General features: G+C 41.8%; 1 protein-coding gene across 1 annotated transcript in view; it reads left to right on the top strand.

The window, feature by feature from the left end:
* The first annotated feature begins 888 nt into the window (after nt 1-888).
* clcn1b (chloride channel, voltage-sensitive 1b) overlaps nt 889-16,999 on the top strand; it is a 27,740-nt gene continuing 11,629 nt past the window's right edge. The window contains exons 1-6 of the mRNA XM_056380197.1: nt 889-1,432; nt 11,689-11,932; nt 14,006-14,137; nt 14,297-14,425; nt 14,603-14,736; nt 15,058-15,135. Coding sequence (XP_056236172.1) covers nt 1,382-1,432; nt 11,689-11,932; nt 14,006-14,137; nt 14,297-14,425; nt 14,603-14,736; nt 15,058-15,135 — 768 coding nt within the window. The 5' untranslated portion in view covers nt 889-1,381. The remainder of the gene's footprint in view (nt 1,433-11,688; nt 11,933-14,005; nt 14,138-14,296; nt 14,426-14,602; nt 14,737-15,057; nt 15,136-16,999) is intronic.

Here is a 16,999-nt window from a genome sequence, read left to right as displayed (position 1 = left end):
TCCCGGCGTACAGCCTGTCCTCTCCGTTCTCAGGTATAGTATAACTAGCTCCCCACTATTCCGCTGCGCTCAGGTCTCTCCATGCTGTGACTGGGACGTATGTATCTCTCTTACACTGCCCACAGTGATAATGTTCTTAGTGTATCAGATAGAGGCCCAGCCAGCTGTCCACAGTCATTCTCCCATGACACACACACACACAAACACACACACACACGCCGGCGGTCAGAGTAACACATTTCTCGCTGGCCTCCGGTGTAGCTGTGAGATTAGCCTGTTATGTGCTGGCGTGTGGACCACAAAGCAGGGCGGGGTTAAGAGGGATCTGTGTGTGTCTGTGTGTCTTTGTGGTTTTCATAATGGCTGCCTGTCTCATCAAACATGAAAGGAAGAACCAGGACTCCATGAGTTAGAGACGTTTAGATTAACTTGTCTGAGTGGGATGTGGACTCTCTCTGGGGGTGCAGAGTGGTGGCGGTCAGGCCTGGGAGCTTTTCAGTTTCTAGTGAAGGATGTGCAGCACATATACACTCAGCTCTCTTCCTGCATTAGCTCCTGTTGATATCTGAACCTGCTGCTGAAGTTAGGCAATATGGAGATCACTTTACCGTTATGAGCATTTTTGGGGTGTGTGTTTTACCGTGGGAGGGCACATTCAGCGCCCCCCACCCACCCCCGAGGGAGGACTGCCGTAGCATGTGAGTGTTATGGGGATTGCCTTGCATCATTGGCTGATAAGGTGTGAGCTGTCATAGGGGTGTCGTGTGCACCTTCCTGCTCACGTTGCAGGGGCAGCCCTATGGGGGGTGCCCTTCCAACCCTTACCCCCACTCTCACCTCCCCTGTCCAAACAAGAACAGTCCATCCAAACACACACACACACACACACACCTAATGGCCGGCTGGCAGGGAGGGTGCTGCTAAGGGCAACAAGTTGTGTGTGTGTGTGTGTGTGTGTGTGCGTGTGTGTGTGCGTGTGTTATTAGGTGTCTGCAGTTCTAATAAAGGAAAGCGCTGCGTCCTTCACTGCCTCATCAGATGGCTTTACTCTGCTTTGTCGGCCTGTCTGATTTGTGTCTGTGCGTCTGTCAGTCCTGCAGTGGAGCTGGATGGCTCGCAGCCTCTGGATCATCTGGAGAAGAGCGTGGTCGAAGGATCTCATCTGAGTGTTTTTGATTTTCTCTGCGTAACCAGTGTGTGAGAATGCGTTTATAGGAGAGTAAGAAACTTAAGAAGATGTGTGCGTGTTTATTTCACCTGGTCTAAAGTGTGTATACAGTATATAAGTGAGAGAGAGAGAGTGTGTGTATGGTGTTGCCCACGCCACTGGAAATGCTGGGGTGTCCAGCGAGGTTATTTTTGGATCAGTGACAGCGTGTCAATGGCTGCAGATGCGTCGCAAAGGAAGGCTCTGAGATACCAACAGACCCTGGTAGGACTTTACCAAATCTTCCTTTACCTGCCTGCCTGTCTGCTGTCCTATCTGCCTCTTATAATGCCCTTCCTTTCTCCCCTGATTTAATGTCACTTCACCTGCCTCTCCATCATCTCTCCATCTACCTACCTGTCTCTGTTTCTGCTCCTTCCTTATTTTTCCTGATTCTTTCACACCTAAATGTCATTACTTTTATTCCACAATTTTCTTCTGGTCATTTGTTTTCATCTATTGCATCCTGCCTCATCAACAAGCAGTGCTTTATATCTTTCCTGTTTCTCTACTGCATCACACACAGCCCTCCCAATGGCCTTGTGTTGAATCAATTTTTTTCATCTCAGCTATCTTCCTCCTCCTCTGTTCTATTTACTTCCTGGGCAAGATTTCTGCAACTTTATAGCAAGTTTATTTGTACAGCCCTCAAACACATTAACAGTCTCTGCTGGTTTCACACTGCCCACATAACGAAACACTGAGCGAAGGCGATAGATAAAATGAATTTTATTATTTATTTGGTGTGAACACACCAAGCTCTTATTTGATCACTTGCATTCGGTGGTTGTTATTTTTATTGATTTTTTTGCATCGTCCAGATTATATCCTTAGGCACCTTGCTTCTATATGTCCCTTTTTCTCGCCTTCTCTCTGTACGCCTCAAGCCGCAGCCTTGTAAAGTCATTGCTGTTTTCATGTGTTGGTGGATATAAATACCGATATACAGGAAACCTGAGCAGACAGGTTAGATGTACGTGTTGAGATGAAGTCATGTCACTATATCCCCCCGTTCATCTGTTTAAATACTCATCTTAAATAATGCTCATTCCTCCCAGGAGCATCTTGAGATGTCTTGTGGTGTTTCACCGCCACTGACTCATTTATTTTATACTCTGTCCAATCACACCGTTTCTATGGACATGACTCTGATCGCATCAGATTGTTGTTTTTTAGTGGATGATTTGAAGCATTGTGTTTTTTGTTCTGGGTTTTTAAAGGTTCTTTTTCAGCTAAATTGACGATGAATTATAAGATGGAACAATGACAAATACGTGAGTAACCGAGGTTGGAGCAGCTGGGGTGTGCGTGTACGTGTTAAAGCAGCCTGAGCAACTGTCAAAGTGAAGAGGAGCAGTGAGAGAGTGTCAGCTCCTCTTCTCCTTTGAGAAGATGGATGATTGCCCAAAGCAAAATCTCTAATCCCTAACCCTCCTGGAGCCTCCCGGGGGCCCACAGGTCAGATATAAATAAGAAATCTCAATTAATCACACTATTTACAGGCTTAATATCTCCCTGAAAAGTCACATGTCTCTCAGGTGTGAAAGCTGTGATGGCGTCTCTGTGTGTGTGAGAGAGGAAATTAGAGCCTTGAAGGATTTGAGGAGTTTATGTGTAGAGCTGTTAATAGATCGCCCTAATATAATTTATTTATTGATCAGGAGCAGGATATGGTGGTGTTTATTTTCAGGTTTGTGATTTAGCCGGCTAAATCTTCACAGATGTACACTGGTGATGGGAGTTAATGTTAGATGTCTGCATTTTTAATATTCTTAGTGAGTGTTGAGGTTAAAACAGGATTACATTTGGTTAAAAGGTGAGTGTTTTATTAGATGTTTAGGTTACACATAACTGTTGCTTCAACTCCATTTAAATAATATTTCACCTTGTAGTAAGAACCTGCTTCGTACTGAAATATAGTGCTTTAAATGCTGTAAAAACAAGGTTTAAGCTTTAGCTGTTGTATTATTTTTATACAATACTGGATTCCACAGAGACAAGTAGCAATATGAATAAGACAAAGAAATTAAATAAAAAATGGATAAATTGGAGTAAAAATAAAAAAGAAATAGAATGAATTACAATAAGAAACACTATTTAACGGCTTTTAAATAGTGTTATTATTTAACGGGTCTGAAATTTTTTAATAATTTTCTAGATAGTTTCCTGGAAAGTACTATGTAATTTGATACTAATGTTAGGGAAATATAATTGAAAGACAAGCTCCATTGAAATATTGTTCATTCATCACTGAAAACTGAATTATTTACATGCTGAATTGATTCTATAAAATGTTTTTAACATTTTTGCATATTCAGCTGACCTGCTCTCCACTGACTCGCACAAAACAATTAATTATAATTAATACCATTTGAACACTATCTCTAGTTTCCCTATTGTATGAAGTGCTGTCTCGTGCACACCTGGTAGACAGCTACAATATTTCAATGAAGAGCCAAACGTCCAACTTCTCATGTAGAAATGTTGCACTTGTAATAAACTTATCGTTGACAGTCACTGTGTGAGACTTAAAAATCTGTCTTTCCCCGTCATTAATTGATACTTATACTCAGTGGCCACTTTATTAGGTACGTCAGCAGAATCTGATGCAATGCAATACAGCAGCCCTGAAATGACATGTATCATTACAAGATAAGTTCAAAATGTTCACTTGACAAATGAATGTAGTCCATCACAACGTGACAGTGAACTAGGACATTGATGCACAAATCTAACTGAATTTATACATTTCCACCAATGTCGACCAAAAGTGACATTATGAGCTTCGTAAAAAGATAGAAGTTATGGCAGGGCTGTTCTGTTGGATTACAGTAGACTGTTCAAGTGTTCCTAATAAAGTGGCCTTTATGTGTAATTACATGATTCTTTGAAGGAAACATCTTGGAAATTATTAGAAAATGTTCCAGGCATTATGGACCTGTAAGATAAAGCCTTGCTCGAAAACACTTTATCAACAATAGCGATAAGGTCTGGAACTCAGACGTTTAAAAAAACTCACTTTTCAGCAAATTGTAGCCCAGTCACCTGGACATCTTTTGACCTGCAAATGACCAAATTAATGCTCGCCGCGTTTGTAAAGTTGTCTTTATTGCTCCCAAGTCACACAGCTGTTGTTGACCCTTGACCTTAACAAGGAGGAAGCTCCCTCCGCGGCCCCGTGTCACGCTGACAGATGCTCCAGCAGGGTGGCGAGAACTGCGAGAGCTGCTTTTGTATACACCTGGTTGTGCATTACAATCTATGTGATGGATGTGGTTAAAAATGAGGTTGTGTGAGGAGACGAGTCTCAATCTGTGAGAATGTCAACAGCAGTGAAATAGATCTCAGAAGTCTCAAATGTTACGGGCTACTAAAAGAGATAATGTTCACCTACCAAATGTCTCACGGACTGAAATGACAGGGATGTAGACGATTAAGCCATTAAATTTCATATGATATCGCAGTCACTTGATGGGTCTTTTCAATTACAAAGGTGGCTATAATGTAATAATTAAGCCGCTAGCTGGTACATCAATAGCCACAGGATGAAACACCATGTTAAGGTTGCAGTAGTGTCAATAACTTGTCATTGTTTTTGTGTAAAGGTTAAAGACCTCCATCTGTCTGTGCAACTGGCCTCCTGGGAGAGATGGGCCAAAAGAGAGACAAACAGCGTGAGAGAGGCAGAGGTGTGGAGAAGTGTGTCAGTGAACATTGGGTCACACTGCTGCTAAATTTATCCACGAGTAAGGTTTCACCTCAGGGGTGGGGGGGTTGGATGGATGGGGACAAGGGGTGGTGAGAGGGAAAGTTTCAGGGGGAAGAGTAAGGGAGAAAGAAACGTGAAAGGCTGCATACAAGAGTTCAGGCGTAGGTGAGACGGCTTCTGATATCAAATATGTAATGGTGGCTTATAGAGCCATAAAATATGGAACTGAATACACGTCAGGGCCTCATTTCCCAAATACATCTTAAGGCTTCGATGATCTTAACTCTGGGACCCAGATCGTAAGAGACTGCAGTCATTTTCCTATGATTTCCGCTCAGAATGACCTCTGAATGTGACTAACGATTAATATCTGGCCAATAAATTAAACCATTAATTATATAGAAGAAAAGAAAATATAATATGATATATATGTATTTCATAATTCATCCAAAAATGACAAGTAATAGAGTCAAATTTTAATAATATAAGAATTATTAACGTTGCATAACATAATATAACATAATATAACATAATATAACATAACTACATTGGGTTGCTTTAGTCGACTAGTGGATTAAGGCATTGACAATAAAATCACCGTCCATGGTTTGAGTCTGATCGAGGATCTTTGTTGCATGTTGTTCCGCAGCTTTTTTTCCTCTCAAAAATGCCTAAAAATACTTTTAGATGATAATGACAAACAATAACAGGTGACAAGAAGGAATCCTGCACTACATTATATTTAGGTAGTCTATGAGAAGGAGAAATGTTTTAAAACAGGGTTAGATTAAATCAGGTTCTCAGGTTTTCAGCAGGGTGTCTCATGGACTCGAGCATCCAGTCTGTCCCAGCATGCATCAGGGGAAACGCAGTGAAACTATACGATACAAATACCAGTTCATTGCAGGGTAAAACACAATAGTGGTGAAACTGAAATGAAGTATTGTTATTTTCAAACTGACAGCGGTGCTCCACATTCAGGGCCAGTAGTAGTTTTGTAGCGACAAACGCATCCAACCCCACTTCACCCAGAGTTAAATAAAACATCAACAGTCCAACAAACCGGCTGAACCCCTCTGTTTTTTTCACATATAAATGCAAACAGCTACCTGCTGGGAATGAGAACCAGCAGCAGTCTGGTCCCCAAAGACCCAGAAACCACGTGAGAACTTCTGGGTCAAAACAGAACAGCAGATAGTGACCCACTTTAAGTCCCACAGTTGGAGGACGGCAAGACAGATAAAGGTGAAGACTATAGAACCCAACTGATTTAATGTCCCGCCGATACTGGCTTATCCAAAATAAAACAGCATTGGTCTGTAAGCTGCAAGAAATGTAATGTACAGATGTTCTGTAGGCAACATTTTTATGTAATCTGACCCTTAATTTTCTTAAATCAAAATTAATTAACTTTTATTCATTGTTTCACGTCAAGTTTAAAGTTTACTGCCATCTGATTTCCACTGATACTGTCGCCTTTTACAGCAAAGGACAGGATATTATGTTGCCTCACTTATTTTTGTCATAACTTCAATCTTTAATAACCACATTTGAGGAATCGCTGCCAAAATAAAAGTGTTTGTGTACAAAAACAAATGTTGCCAAAAAAAACAGGATACTGTGTTCTGTCCTTGAGCCGAGTCGGGCTTCAGTAAAGCATGTGTTCTATGCTGAAGGCATTTAAAGTACAGAACAGTATTATCCGCCCACATGATGTTAGTATGGTTATGGTCTCCACTCAGTTAGCAGGTATCATTTTCATTCCTTAGGCATGTGTCCTTCCTGCCTGCTATCGTTTATGATTCTGCTGCAGGATTCTGTTGGAATCTGCTGGATCGGCCGCCTGACCGAGGATCTACCCGCTGAATTAAGAGCTGCTGACAATTTATTGTCAAGCTTCAAGTGTCTGTATTAACCTCTACTGCTTTCCCCCTCTCGCTCTGTGCGCGTGTGTGCGTGTGTGCGTGTGTGCGTGTGTGCGTGTGTGTGTGTGTGTGTGTGTGTGTGTGTGTGTGTGTGTGTGTGTGTGTGACTGACCATACCTGTCAGTCACTGAGGTCCATACTGTATGGAGGCAGCAGGTAACAGGTACAGTCTGTGTCCGTCACTCTGGCAAAGACAGGAAAGGACAGATGTAAGACAAAGATACCCAGAGAAAGAATTACAGTATATTAGAGACAAGAAAAGAGAGCGAGCAGCGACCTGCAGGAGGAACAGCTAACAAGATGAGGGAGCGGATCAACACTTTTGAGACAGTTCTGAATATAGATCAGTTTCTGGTAAGGTTATCTCATTTGTACATTGAAATGTCTTCCTGAAGTTGGAACAGTTTTTTGCAAGGACTGATGCTTTAATGACTTAAGTGAGAGCTAGAGAAAGGCAGCGTTTGTACTGCTTCTTGCTTGTTTGTTGACTTTACATTTTAAATTTCACGCTGCGGCGAGGCCAAATTAAATGTAAACCAGCTTTACAGAGGATAAAAAGGCCTCCACGGTTGATTTTTCCTGGATTACTTGGTGTGAAGTTGAACTGCAGGCTCATACATAACACATTGGAAGTTTACAGTTTGGTTTATTTTTCTCCTTTGGCTGCGCCGACATGCCTTAATTAGAACATGACAGCTTGAACAGTGTTTGGACGAGGCATGGAAATGTTATTGTGCTGGTTAATTAGTGTATGCATATGGAGACATGCGCTTCTGGAATGTGTGTGTCTGTGTGTGTGTGTGTGTGTGTGTGTCTGTGTGTGAGAGAGAGAGATGGGGGGGGTAATCTCCTGATCTATCCGTCAGTGAACGGGTCAGATTTTATCATTAACCTTGTGCTAAGGGACAGGACTATATTGTTGTATAGCCTCACCACACACACACACACACACACACACACACACACACACACACACACACACACAGAGGCTTCCATTTATACACACTTGTAAACACAAACATAAACTTTGCATGCTTAAGAAGCCACACAAACACACACAGATATATATGAATATGCAGCGCTGACTCTCTCTCATAAGGGACGAAGGAATGTGCTATTATTTTTTTAATTAACTCTCAATGTCACACTGCCCTCCAACCTCTGTATCTATTAGCAGCTCTCACTATGACTTAAGCTCTCTCTCCCTCCCTCTCTCCCCCTCTCTTTCTTTCAACAAGCCTGTTTCTGCTTTTTGTTTACACTTGAAGTTGCCTCTTCCCTCTTTCTTGTGCTTTTACAGGACGGATTACCTTGTTAAAGCCAGCTCATAAAAGGCAGATCCATAAATGAATTCAAAGCTCCTGACAGCTCAATGGCAAAAATGTAACACAGGCTTTGTATTCCTAACAAAGCCAGGGAAGGAATGGTTTGCATCCATTTTCTTCATCCCGTGAGACCTGCAATAAGAACAGCAGTAAAAGCTCGAGTTCTTACAGTAGAGCACAAGAAACGAATAAGGAGGGGTGCGAGTGTCAGAGCTGTACTGTAACGCCTGACTTACTTTCATGTGTTGTAGAGAGATCAGAGAGAAAAAAGGGCAGGAAAATAATAAGAGCCACGAGGGAAGGTATAGGGAACCTTGCTGTGAGTAAATTAGTGCAGGTGGAGGAGGAAGAGGAGTGTGTGTGTGTGTGTGTGTGTGTGGGGGGGGGGGGGGGGGTACTGTATGTCCTCTGGTGTTCTTGACTTGGTGTGGGAAGGTCATTGGATGGACAGTTAGAGAGCAGAAAGATGGCGGCAACTATGTTCAGAGCGTGTGAAAGTTGTGCATATGGTGGATACTGGTGTCATTTCTGGGCCCTGTGCGACGCAGTACAAGGTTAGATGGTGACACAATGGTAAACACGGGGTTGAGAGATGGAGACTGAATGAAGTCAGCTGACAGTGTCTCTCTCACGCTGTCAGACCTTTGTCTTTTCTTTTTTTATTTTATCTCTGTTTCACTGTTTCAGCTTATTTCCATTTAGACTTTATTAGTATTTATTGGCAATTTATCAGGATTGCAACTAAACCTGCAACTTTCAATTAATGTCATAGTTTTTACAATTAATCAAGTCAATGGAATGACTTAAACTTAAAAGGGTTTTGAGGGGAGGCTGAGAGCGGATGGATTATACAGGACTATTCATTTAAAAATGAAAAACGTGCTGATTCATCATTGAATAAATGATTCAAGTACATTCTGTATTTAAGCGGAAATGAGGGTCTCCCATCAAAATGTTGCCTCACCTTAATGGGGCTCATTCATAAATGATTCCCATTCATTTTCCCATATGAAATAGCGCCCATGAGCTCTGTTTAACACAGTTAGTTTAATAGTTATTTAGTTCATGTTTATTGACATACAAAGAAAATTTTAACGTACAATATAACTATGCGTGACGAAGCAACAGCATTAGGTTGAAGATTACAACATACAGTTATAATATTCCCTCGTCACAGGCAACACGTTTTGTGATTCAAAACATCTGAGAGGTAAGTAACATACACAATACGTCTAAAATCCACTGTAACAGCTTCTCTAAGACACTGTCAATAAAATACAGCATTTCAAGAACAAGTCATCTACAACACCAAGAAGATGTTTAATAGAAAACGATGACATTTGAAAACTTGACAAAGAGCTTGGAGGTAAAAGATAAAACAACAGATCTCTCACTCTCTGTGAACAGTGCACAGGTGTCTCTGGTACTGTAGCTGGTTTTGATGGCGTCTGGTGCCAGCGCCTGTTGTGGGTGATGTTGATGGATTAGTTCTTTGGTGTTAATGTGTAGTGCGGTGGTGGTGGTGGTGGTGGTGTAGAGGGTGTCTGCAGAGTAGGACAGGAGACAGAACAGGGACAGAGCTGCTGCTGCATCATGCTGAGACAACTGATGAGGACCAGGTAAAGACGGGACGACCAAAAGCTCCATCTGGTCGGGTTCATTTTTTATTTATTTTTTTTAGCTGCCAAACTTAATGACAAACTCCAGGCTTTTTTCTTTAAGCTCCAGAAGTTATTTGCTGTATCTTTTCACATATTTTGATTAAATTTTTTCCACTAAGAGCTTTAATGGTTTGTTTATGCAACTATATGCAGTGTGACAATAGTGCACAGTTTTAAACCTGCAGTCTGTTTTATAATCATTTGTCTCACTTTTTTCTCTTTACTAGTAAGATATTACATAACGTGTTGTTTTCTATTATTGGTCATACGCTTTTTGTTTTATTTAAAAAAAAAAAAAATCATTTAAAATCTGAGTCACAGCTCAAATTGAAATTATATGCGTGGGTTCCCACTGTTTTGGGGCAGATAAGAGGGTTTATGTGAGATTACATTTAAATGAATCAGGTAATGTTAAAAGCAGTGATAATAAGAGATTGAAACCTTGATAATTCACATATTATCCCGTGTGCGTGTGTGAGACAAAAAAAAAAAAGACAATAGGTTTGGTTAAATAATTGACGGCAAGAATCATTTGCAAAAATCAAAGGATGATGATGGTTGGTTAACTCAGGTTGCGTCTTGTCCTTTGTAGCAGCAAATCAAGCTAAAACCAACAGATGATTTATGAGAGTAATATTCAACCGGCTCTAACCAGCATAATACCAAATGATTCAAATAGAAAATAGTGGTTTGCATTCCCCACTATAGCTCATCACTGGCCAACTGTTATCTCAGCTTTTACAGCATCAGTACAAGAGCAATGCAACACACACTTAATGGTTTGCGGTTCGTAGTGTTTACTGAGGTTTAAAATAACCTGCTGGACGATTTAGGGGCATCAAAAGTTCTCAAGAGCCTTTAACAGTGTAACTGTGTGGCCACCTGCTATGTGGTGTATTCATGTATTAATTATAAACTTCTATATCAGTCACTTTGTCATGTGGTCATAGAGACTCATGTATTACAGTGGACTGTTTGTGTATGGCGGTTTTTGTGGACTTAAAACTGAAGAGAGTTTCACCAAAAGACAGATTTAACCAATTTTTCCTTGTCGTACAGCCACTGTTAAGTTTGATACGTTTGCATATTGTTGTTGCACTTTATATTATTATTGGCGAACGTTAGTTAGTTGAGCTTTCCTCCTGGTAGGGGCCTCACGGTTGGATGTGTCAGCTCTCCTTCCCTGTGTGAACATGAGACAGAAATGTGTGGCAGCCAGCCCTCTCTGTGATTTAGCATCTTGCTTTGCTGTAAGCTGGGATGCATGTGATCTGTAGGTTTCAGTTGCACATCGTAGCCGCACCTGGATCTGCAGTATTTTACAGCCTGAGTGCAGTGCAAACTGATCACACTGGCTCACAAGGTCATGTCGTGTTTTCTGACCAAGTATTTGCGCAACTGTGTGTGTGTGTGTGTGTGTGTGCGTGCGTATCATTGTGGGTGTGCATGTTTCTGTGGTTGTAGGTGTAAAGTGCGCATGTAGCCGGAAGGGGAAGATGTGGAATGTCCTCTCTTCCAGGATCTCTTCCTCTGGCTCCTCTCCAGCCCCTTCCTCCTCTCAGGGAGGGGATTTTCCGATCTCTATGCCCGTTTTGTCTATTTCTGTCTGCCAGGGTATTCAGGTTGGTGTGTATCCCTTACACACACGCCGCACTCCCCCTATATCTTTCTTGTTATCTCAAGACTCTGGATCTAGTTTTATCCTTCACCCAAGTCTCAGTTGTCAAAGGTATTTCTTCTTCTCTTCCCTCCTCTCCTTCCTTTCCTGTCTCCTCTCTGAAGTGGTCCAACAAACATATGATTTCTTGATTTGGTGCTTTTTGTTCCATAGCTCATTGTCAGTGTTTCCCCCTGTTTACAGCTGTACGGCGAGTACAGGGAGCAGCTGGGGAACTTTGCCCGACGGGAAGCAGCCCGTTTGCTAACAGAGAGACAATGGAGGAGGCAGGCAGGGGACAACACCACAGCCTCAGGCCGCAAAGGTCACGGCCGGCGGCATCATCATCATCATCATCATCATCATCATCATCATCATCACTCTGTGGACTCGCATCACAGCCACGGCTCATCAACCAAGAAGCCTCGACCCTACTCCAAATGCCAAGGTGACCAGCAGGGATGTGGAGTTATGACAATTAACGTTATCATTCAGGAACGTTCAGGCGCCAAACAAAAGGTTGTCTTGGATGGTGCAAACTGTGGTGACGGGTTACCATGGTCATGCTTTGGTTGCCATGACACCCCATGTGGTAACCAGGTAAAAGAGGTGGAAATTAACAAATTACCTTTAACTAGATACAATTTTGAGCTACAAGCACTACACTTAGTTTTTTTGGGAAACTTGCTCTACTCTGCAGAGAGAGCAGCGTTTGTCCGATGGCTTCAGTTACTGGTTACTTTACAGATTATGACTTTACATGCAACATGATAAGCTCATAAAATCAGATGTGCTGCGATAGATTTATAAGGCTGCCGCACAGAACATTAAGGGGTTAGATTTAGCACCACCTGGGATTCAGGGTTTTAGACGTACTGAGGTCATGTACCCCACCCAAAAATAACGAACAAGCATCACTGAAATTTGTTATTTAGATACCTCATATTTTATCTAGGCTATTTATTTATTTATTAATCTTCTCTTTAATTATGTATTACGTCTTGTTTCCTAACACAAACGTCTAATTGCTGTCTCAAACACATCCAATCCAGTAGAAAAATACTGAAAGCTTAATATTTATCTCTTTATTTCTGTCAGCCTATTAGTGACCAAATTGGAATATACTGAGTCTAAAACCTACTGGAGTCAGCACATAATATTCCCAGGATGTGTTTTAATTATAGAACTAAATTCCCACAAGCACAAACACAGTACATCACCTCAGTCAGTGGTCAAATGTTGCTAAGCACTTTTACTCAAGTACAAATTTAAGGTACTTCTACTTTACTTGAGTATTTTTATTTCATGCTAGTTTATACTTCGACTTCACTAACTTTTAGAGGGAAATTATGTCGTTTTTTACTGCACTGCAGTTATTTGATAGCCATAGTTACTTTTCAGAATAAGATTTTACATAAAATGTATACGATTATAAAATATAAATATAAGAAATTACCTCCACACTGTCCAAACACAACATTAAAATGCTGCATCAGTTATAAATTGAATTATATAACACTCATGTGGAGCCATTTTCTGCACTGAGTACTTCTGTGATGCATCGCCCATTTTTTTCCAAATAATACCTTCATATAAAGTAACACTTTCAATGCAGAACTTTAACTTTTAATGGAGTATGTCCACAGTGTTGTATCACTTCTTTTTACTTAAGTAGAAGATCGGACTACTTCCTCCACCACCGACCTCGGTGCCCTCAGTGGTAATTAGTTAGGGCCGTGCTTTGACTACCAACCATAAAACATTCACCATCTACATTGATGCATCAATAAGTTAACACTGGAAAAGGGCTGGTCTGTAGACTGAGTTCTCTTACTTCCTGCTGTTAACTGGTCGTTTTTGAGGACGTTGTGCTTGTGGTGATTTGGACTCTTGTTTTACTGTCACGCCATTTTGTTGCTATTTTAATCCCACCCTTCATTTAAAAGTGGGATGACATTGTGTTGTACAAGAGTTACTTAAAGGGGTACTCGACTGATTGTACATGTCAAAGTCAATTTACTAGTCACTGAGGTTTCTACTCGGCCTGTGCAGGAGAAAACAGTTGTGTAATGTCTTTTGTGAGTCTGTTACGTCCCAGAAAACTACTCCAACGACATCGCTTCGTAGTTTTGCTCACTAAAGAAGCTCCTTTTCAAAATCTCTCATCTTCTGCTTGAAGGCTATAAATTTAACCAGAAAACCTGTGTTAAAAACTGCCAGTGGAACTAGCCAGTGATTTTTGTATTGTCTCCTATATTCCTTTGTATGTGTTTATAAAAAAAAAACATCTTCCAGACAACACACACACACATCCATTTGTAAATGTCAGAACACCACAAACCATTAAGCTCATTCTGTACTGACATTACAGGTATTTCTGTGCTGAGCTACACCATAACTGCGCTCGTAATCACACTGAATGATTCCCTCTCAGGCATTGTTACAATAGCTAACTGTCAGTGATTAAATCTAGTGATAAATTGCTTCAAGGTGAATCATTAATTTTATCTCTCTGTCCCAGATTGTTTGGCTCGTGTGCGGCGGTACATAGTGACCAAGATGGGGGAGGACTGGATTTTCCTAGTTCTTCTGGGACTGACTATGGCTCTGGTCAGCTGGAGTATGGACTACGCCAGTGCCAAGAGCCTGCAAGGTATCACAGGCCAAGGTCGTAAGGGATTACTCCTGTCAAACTTACTCTTTGATAACACAGGGTTTTAGTTTCTGCTCTTTATAATTACTCCATTTAAACTCCTGTGTGAAATGCACTTTTTTCTCTTTATATTACAGTCGTTATTTTTCTCTCTTTCAGCCTACAAGTGGATGCATGGGGAGCTTAAGGGCAATGTGCCGCTCCAGTACCTCGCCTGGGTTTCGTATCCTATGATCCTTGTCATGTTCGCCTCGCTCTTCTGTCACCTGGTTTCCCCACAGGCCATCGGTAAGCTCTCCTTCACCTGTCAGCCTCTCTTATCCTCTCCAACCACTGATTTTTCCTGTTTCCGCCTCTGTTTTCCTCTTAAAGGATAGCAGCATTTTAACTTCTCTTTCCTCCCACTCAGATGTTTAGTGTCCCTCTCTATCCCTCCTGTGTTTTTTTTTTTTTTCTGTCGTAAAGGTTCTGGTATCCCTGAGCTGAAAACCATCCTTAGAGGCGTCGTCCTGAAGGAATATCTGACCCTGAAAGCCTTCATAGCTAAAGTCGTCGGCCTGACTGCTGGCCTGGGCAGTGGGATGCCAGTGGGCAAAGAGGTCTCTTCTTTTATTTCTCCATCACTCTATCCTATCTCTGAGCTCGGAGGATAATAAATCATCCTCTGTCATGTTTTTCCTCTCTCCCTCCTCTCACGGGACAGAGGCAAATTATTCAAGTCCTCAGCAAAGGAGTACATTCATTTTCCCTATTTCAGTAACAGGCCAACTGTCACATCCAGCGTTTATCTCGTGATTTATCTGCTCTGATACAACATGTCCCAGTTTAGACTCTGTGTTTTACAGACAATGGTCAGTGTTTGTGTAGATAACATTACATGTCGCTCATCTGTGTCAATGATTTCCTCCCATCACCTCCAGGGTCCATTTGTCCACATCGCCAGTATCTGCGCCGCAGTGCTGAGTCGATTCATGTCCATCTTCTCCGGAGTCTATGAGGTAAGCTGAGGCCCTGACCAAAAAGAAGACTACATTACCCATAAGCCTCATTCACAGTTCACAGTTAAAGCACTAATGAATGTGGAATACAGTTTTTCCGTCATAACTTGCTTCGTCTTTGTGGTAATTACAGGGTTCCCACAGGCTCTAAAGATCTTCATCTCCAGATTTGGGCAAAATTAATTGTTGTGATTTTTTTTTCCCGATCTAGTATCAAGGGATGACAATGTCTGTTAGTCGGTCAGTTGGTTCAAAACTGTGGTCCAGACTCAGACACCTCGACAATCGTTAGATAGATTTCCATAAAACTTTGTTTAGATGTCATTGTCCCAAAAGGATGTATCCTAATTACTTCGGTTATCCTCTGACTTTCCTTTCACATTTGTAGTTTTGAGTGAAATATCTCAATAACTATTGGATGTGTTGCCATGAAACTTTGCACACACACATTCATGCCCCCCTCAGGGTGAATTATATTAACTTTGGTGATCCCCTGACTTTTCATTTACCGCCATCATCAAATCAAAGTTTATAGACTTGTTTTGAAAATGACTGGGTGACCTTGAAAATGCCATTCCTGCTCCCTCAGTTCTATCAGCACTTTCTACTTGGCAAGGTCTTAAATTACACGAGGCCCCTGCGGTGTTTGAGTTTTTGCCAAATGTGCCAATTTTGAGTCCTTGAGATTCATTGAAAGTTCTTTGAATTTGATGCTGAAGAGAAAGTGGGAACCCTGTGTCTGTTATACTCTCCCATCTGTCTCTCTCCCACCCAGCTCACACCCTCCCCTCCCCACCCAGTTTCTCTTGTGTCTTTGTTTTGGCTCGCCCCCTCGCACCTCGCCTGTGTTTGTGTCTCACAGTATTAATAGTGTGATGGTAATGTCTGGCATGTGTATTAACAGTGACCTCCCATATCCCTGTCTCCCCCTTCCCCCTGCTCTCTCTCTATCTCCTCCTCCCTTTGACTTTCTCATTCATCCCTGCTTGTCTGTGTGTGTGTCCGCCGCCCCCCCACCCCCCTTCCTCCCTGTCCATTTCCACCCATGACCCTTAACCCCAGAATGGCACCCATAACCAGGACCTGTTGGTGTGTGCGTGTGCCGTGGGAGTGGCCACCTGTTTCGCTGCCCCCGTGGGAGGCAAGTCCCAGCCTGCTCTGCCCACCCGCCTCGCTCAGGCACAGGTCTCTGGTCAGCTTGGTCCTCCTGAAATAACATCAGCAACACAAATATGGAGGTTAAAACTGACCTCAGACCAGTGTCCTGCTTCACCAGTGATTAACTCAAAGGGAATGAACATTTAAACATGTCGATTAGCTTGCAAGCTACGCTATACATGAGCCTTGAACTATGAGGTTCCTTCTGCTATCAGGCCTTTTCTGAGGTAGAGAGCGTCAAAGTTTTCAGCATCCCAACTGCTTTTGAGTAAATCACAGACTGAAAGTGATATATACGTCTAAAAATAAATAAATAAATACAACACAGATTATAAAAAATACTCTCTAATTAATCTCTGATTTTGAAAAGCTACATGGAACGTCATAATTCAAGGTCATGAATAATAAATGGAAATATGTGATGTCTGCTACCTTTAACTTTGGGGCTGCAATCAGTGGCAGAGATCTGTTCCTAAGGAAACTGTGACCACTCACTTTGTTTCCCGATTGCTTAATTGCCTCCTCTAAGTCTGATTACTGTCATCGCCCTGTGCATCCTCTGCTTTATAGTCTCTTGGTGTGATTTTCTTTCCCCCCTATTTTATCACTTTTTTTTTTTTTTACCACACTCCAGCGAGCATTATTTATTCACTTTATTCCATTTTGCTTCCTCTCTGTCAATTCTCCCCCTGTGGCTCCCCATCCT

Source organism: Seriola aureovittata, chromosome 7, assembly GCF_021018895.1.
Source record: "Seriola aureovittata isolate HTS-2021-v1 ecotype China chromosome 7, ASM2101889v1, whole genome shotgun sequence".
Lineage (NCBI taxonomy): Eukaryota > Metazoa > Chordata > Actinopteri > Carangiformes > Carangidae > Seriola > Seriola aureovittata.
Note: the sequence above shows the minus strand (reverse complement) of the source record. Positions and strands in the feature narration are given on the sequence as shown.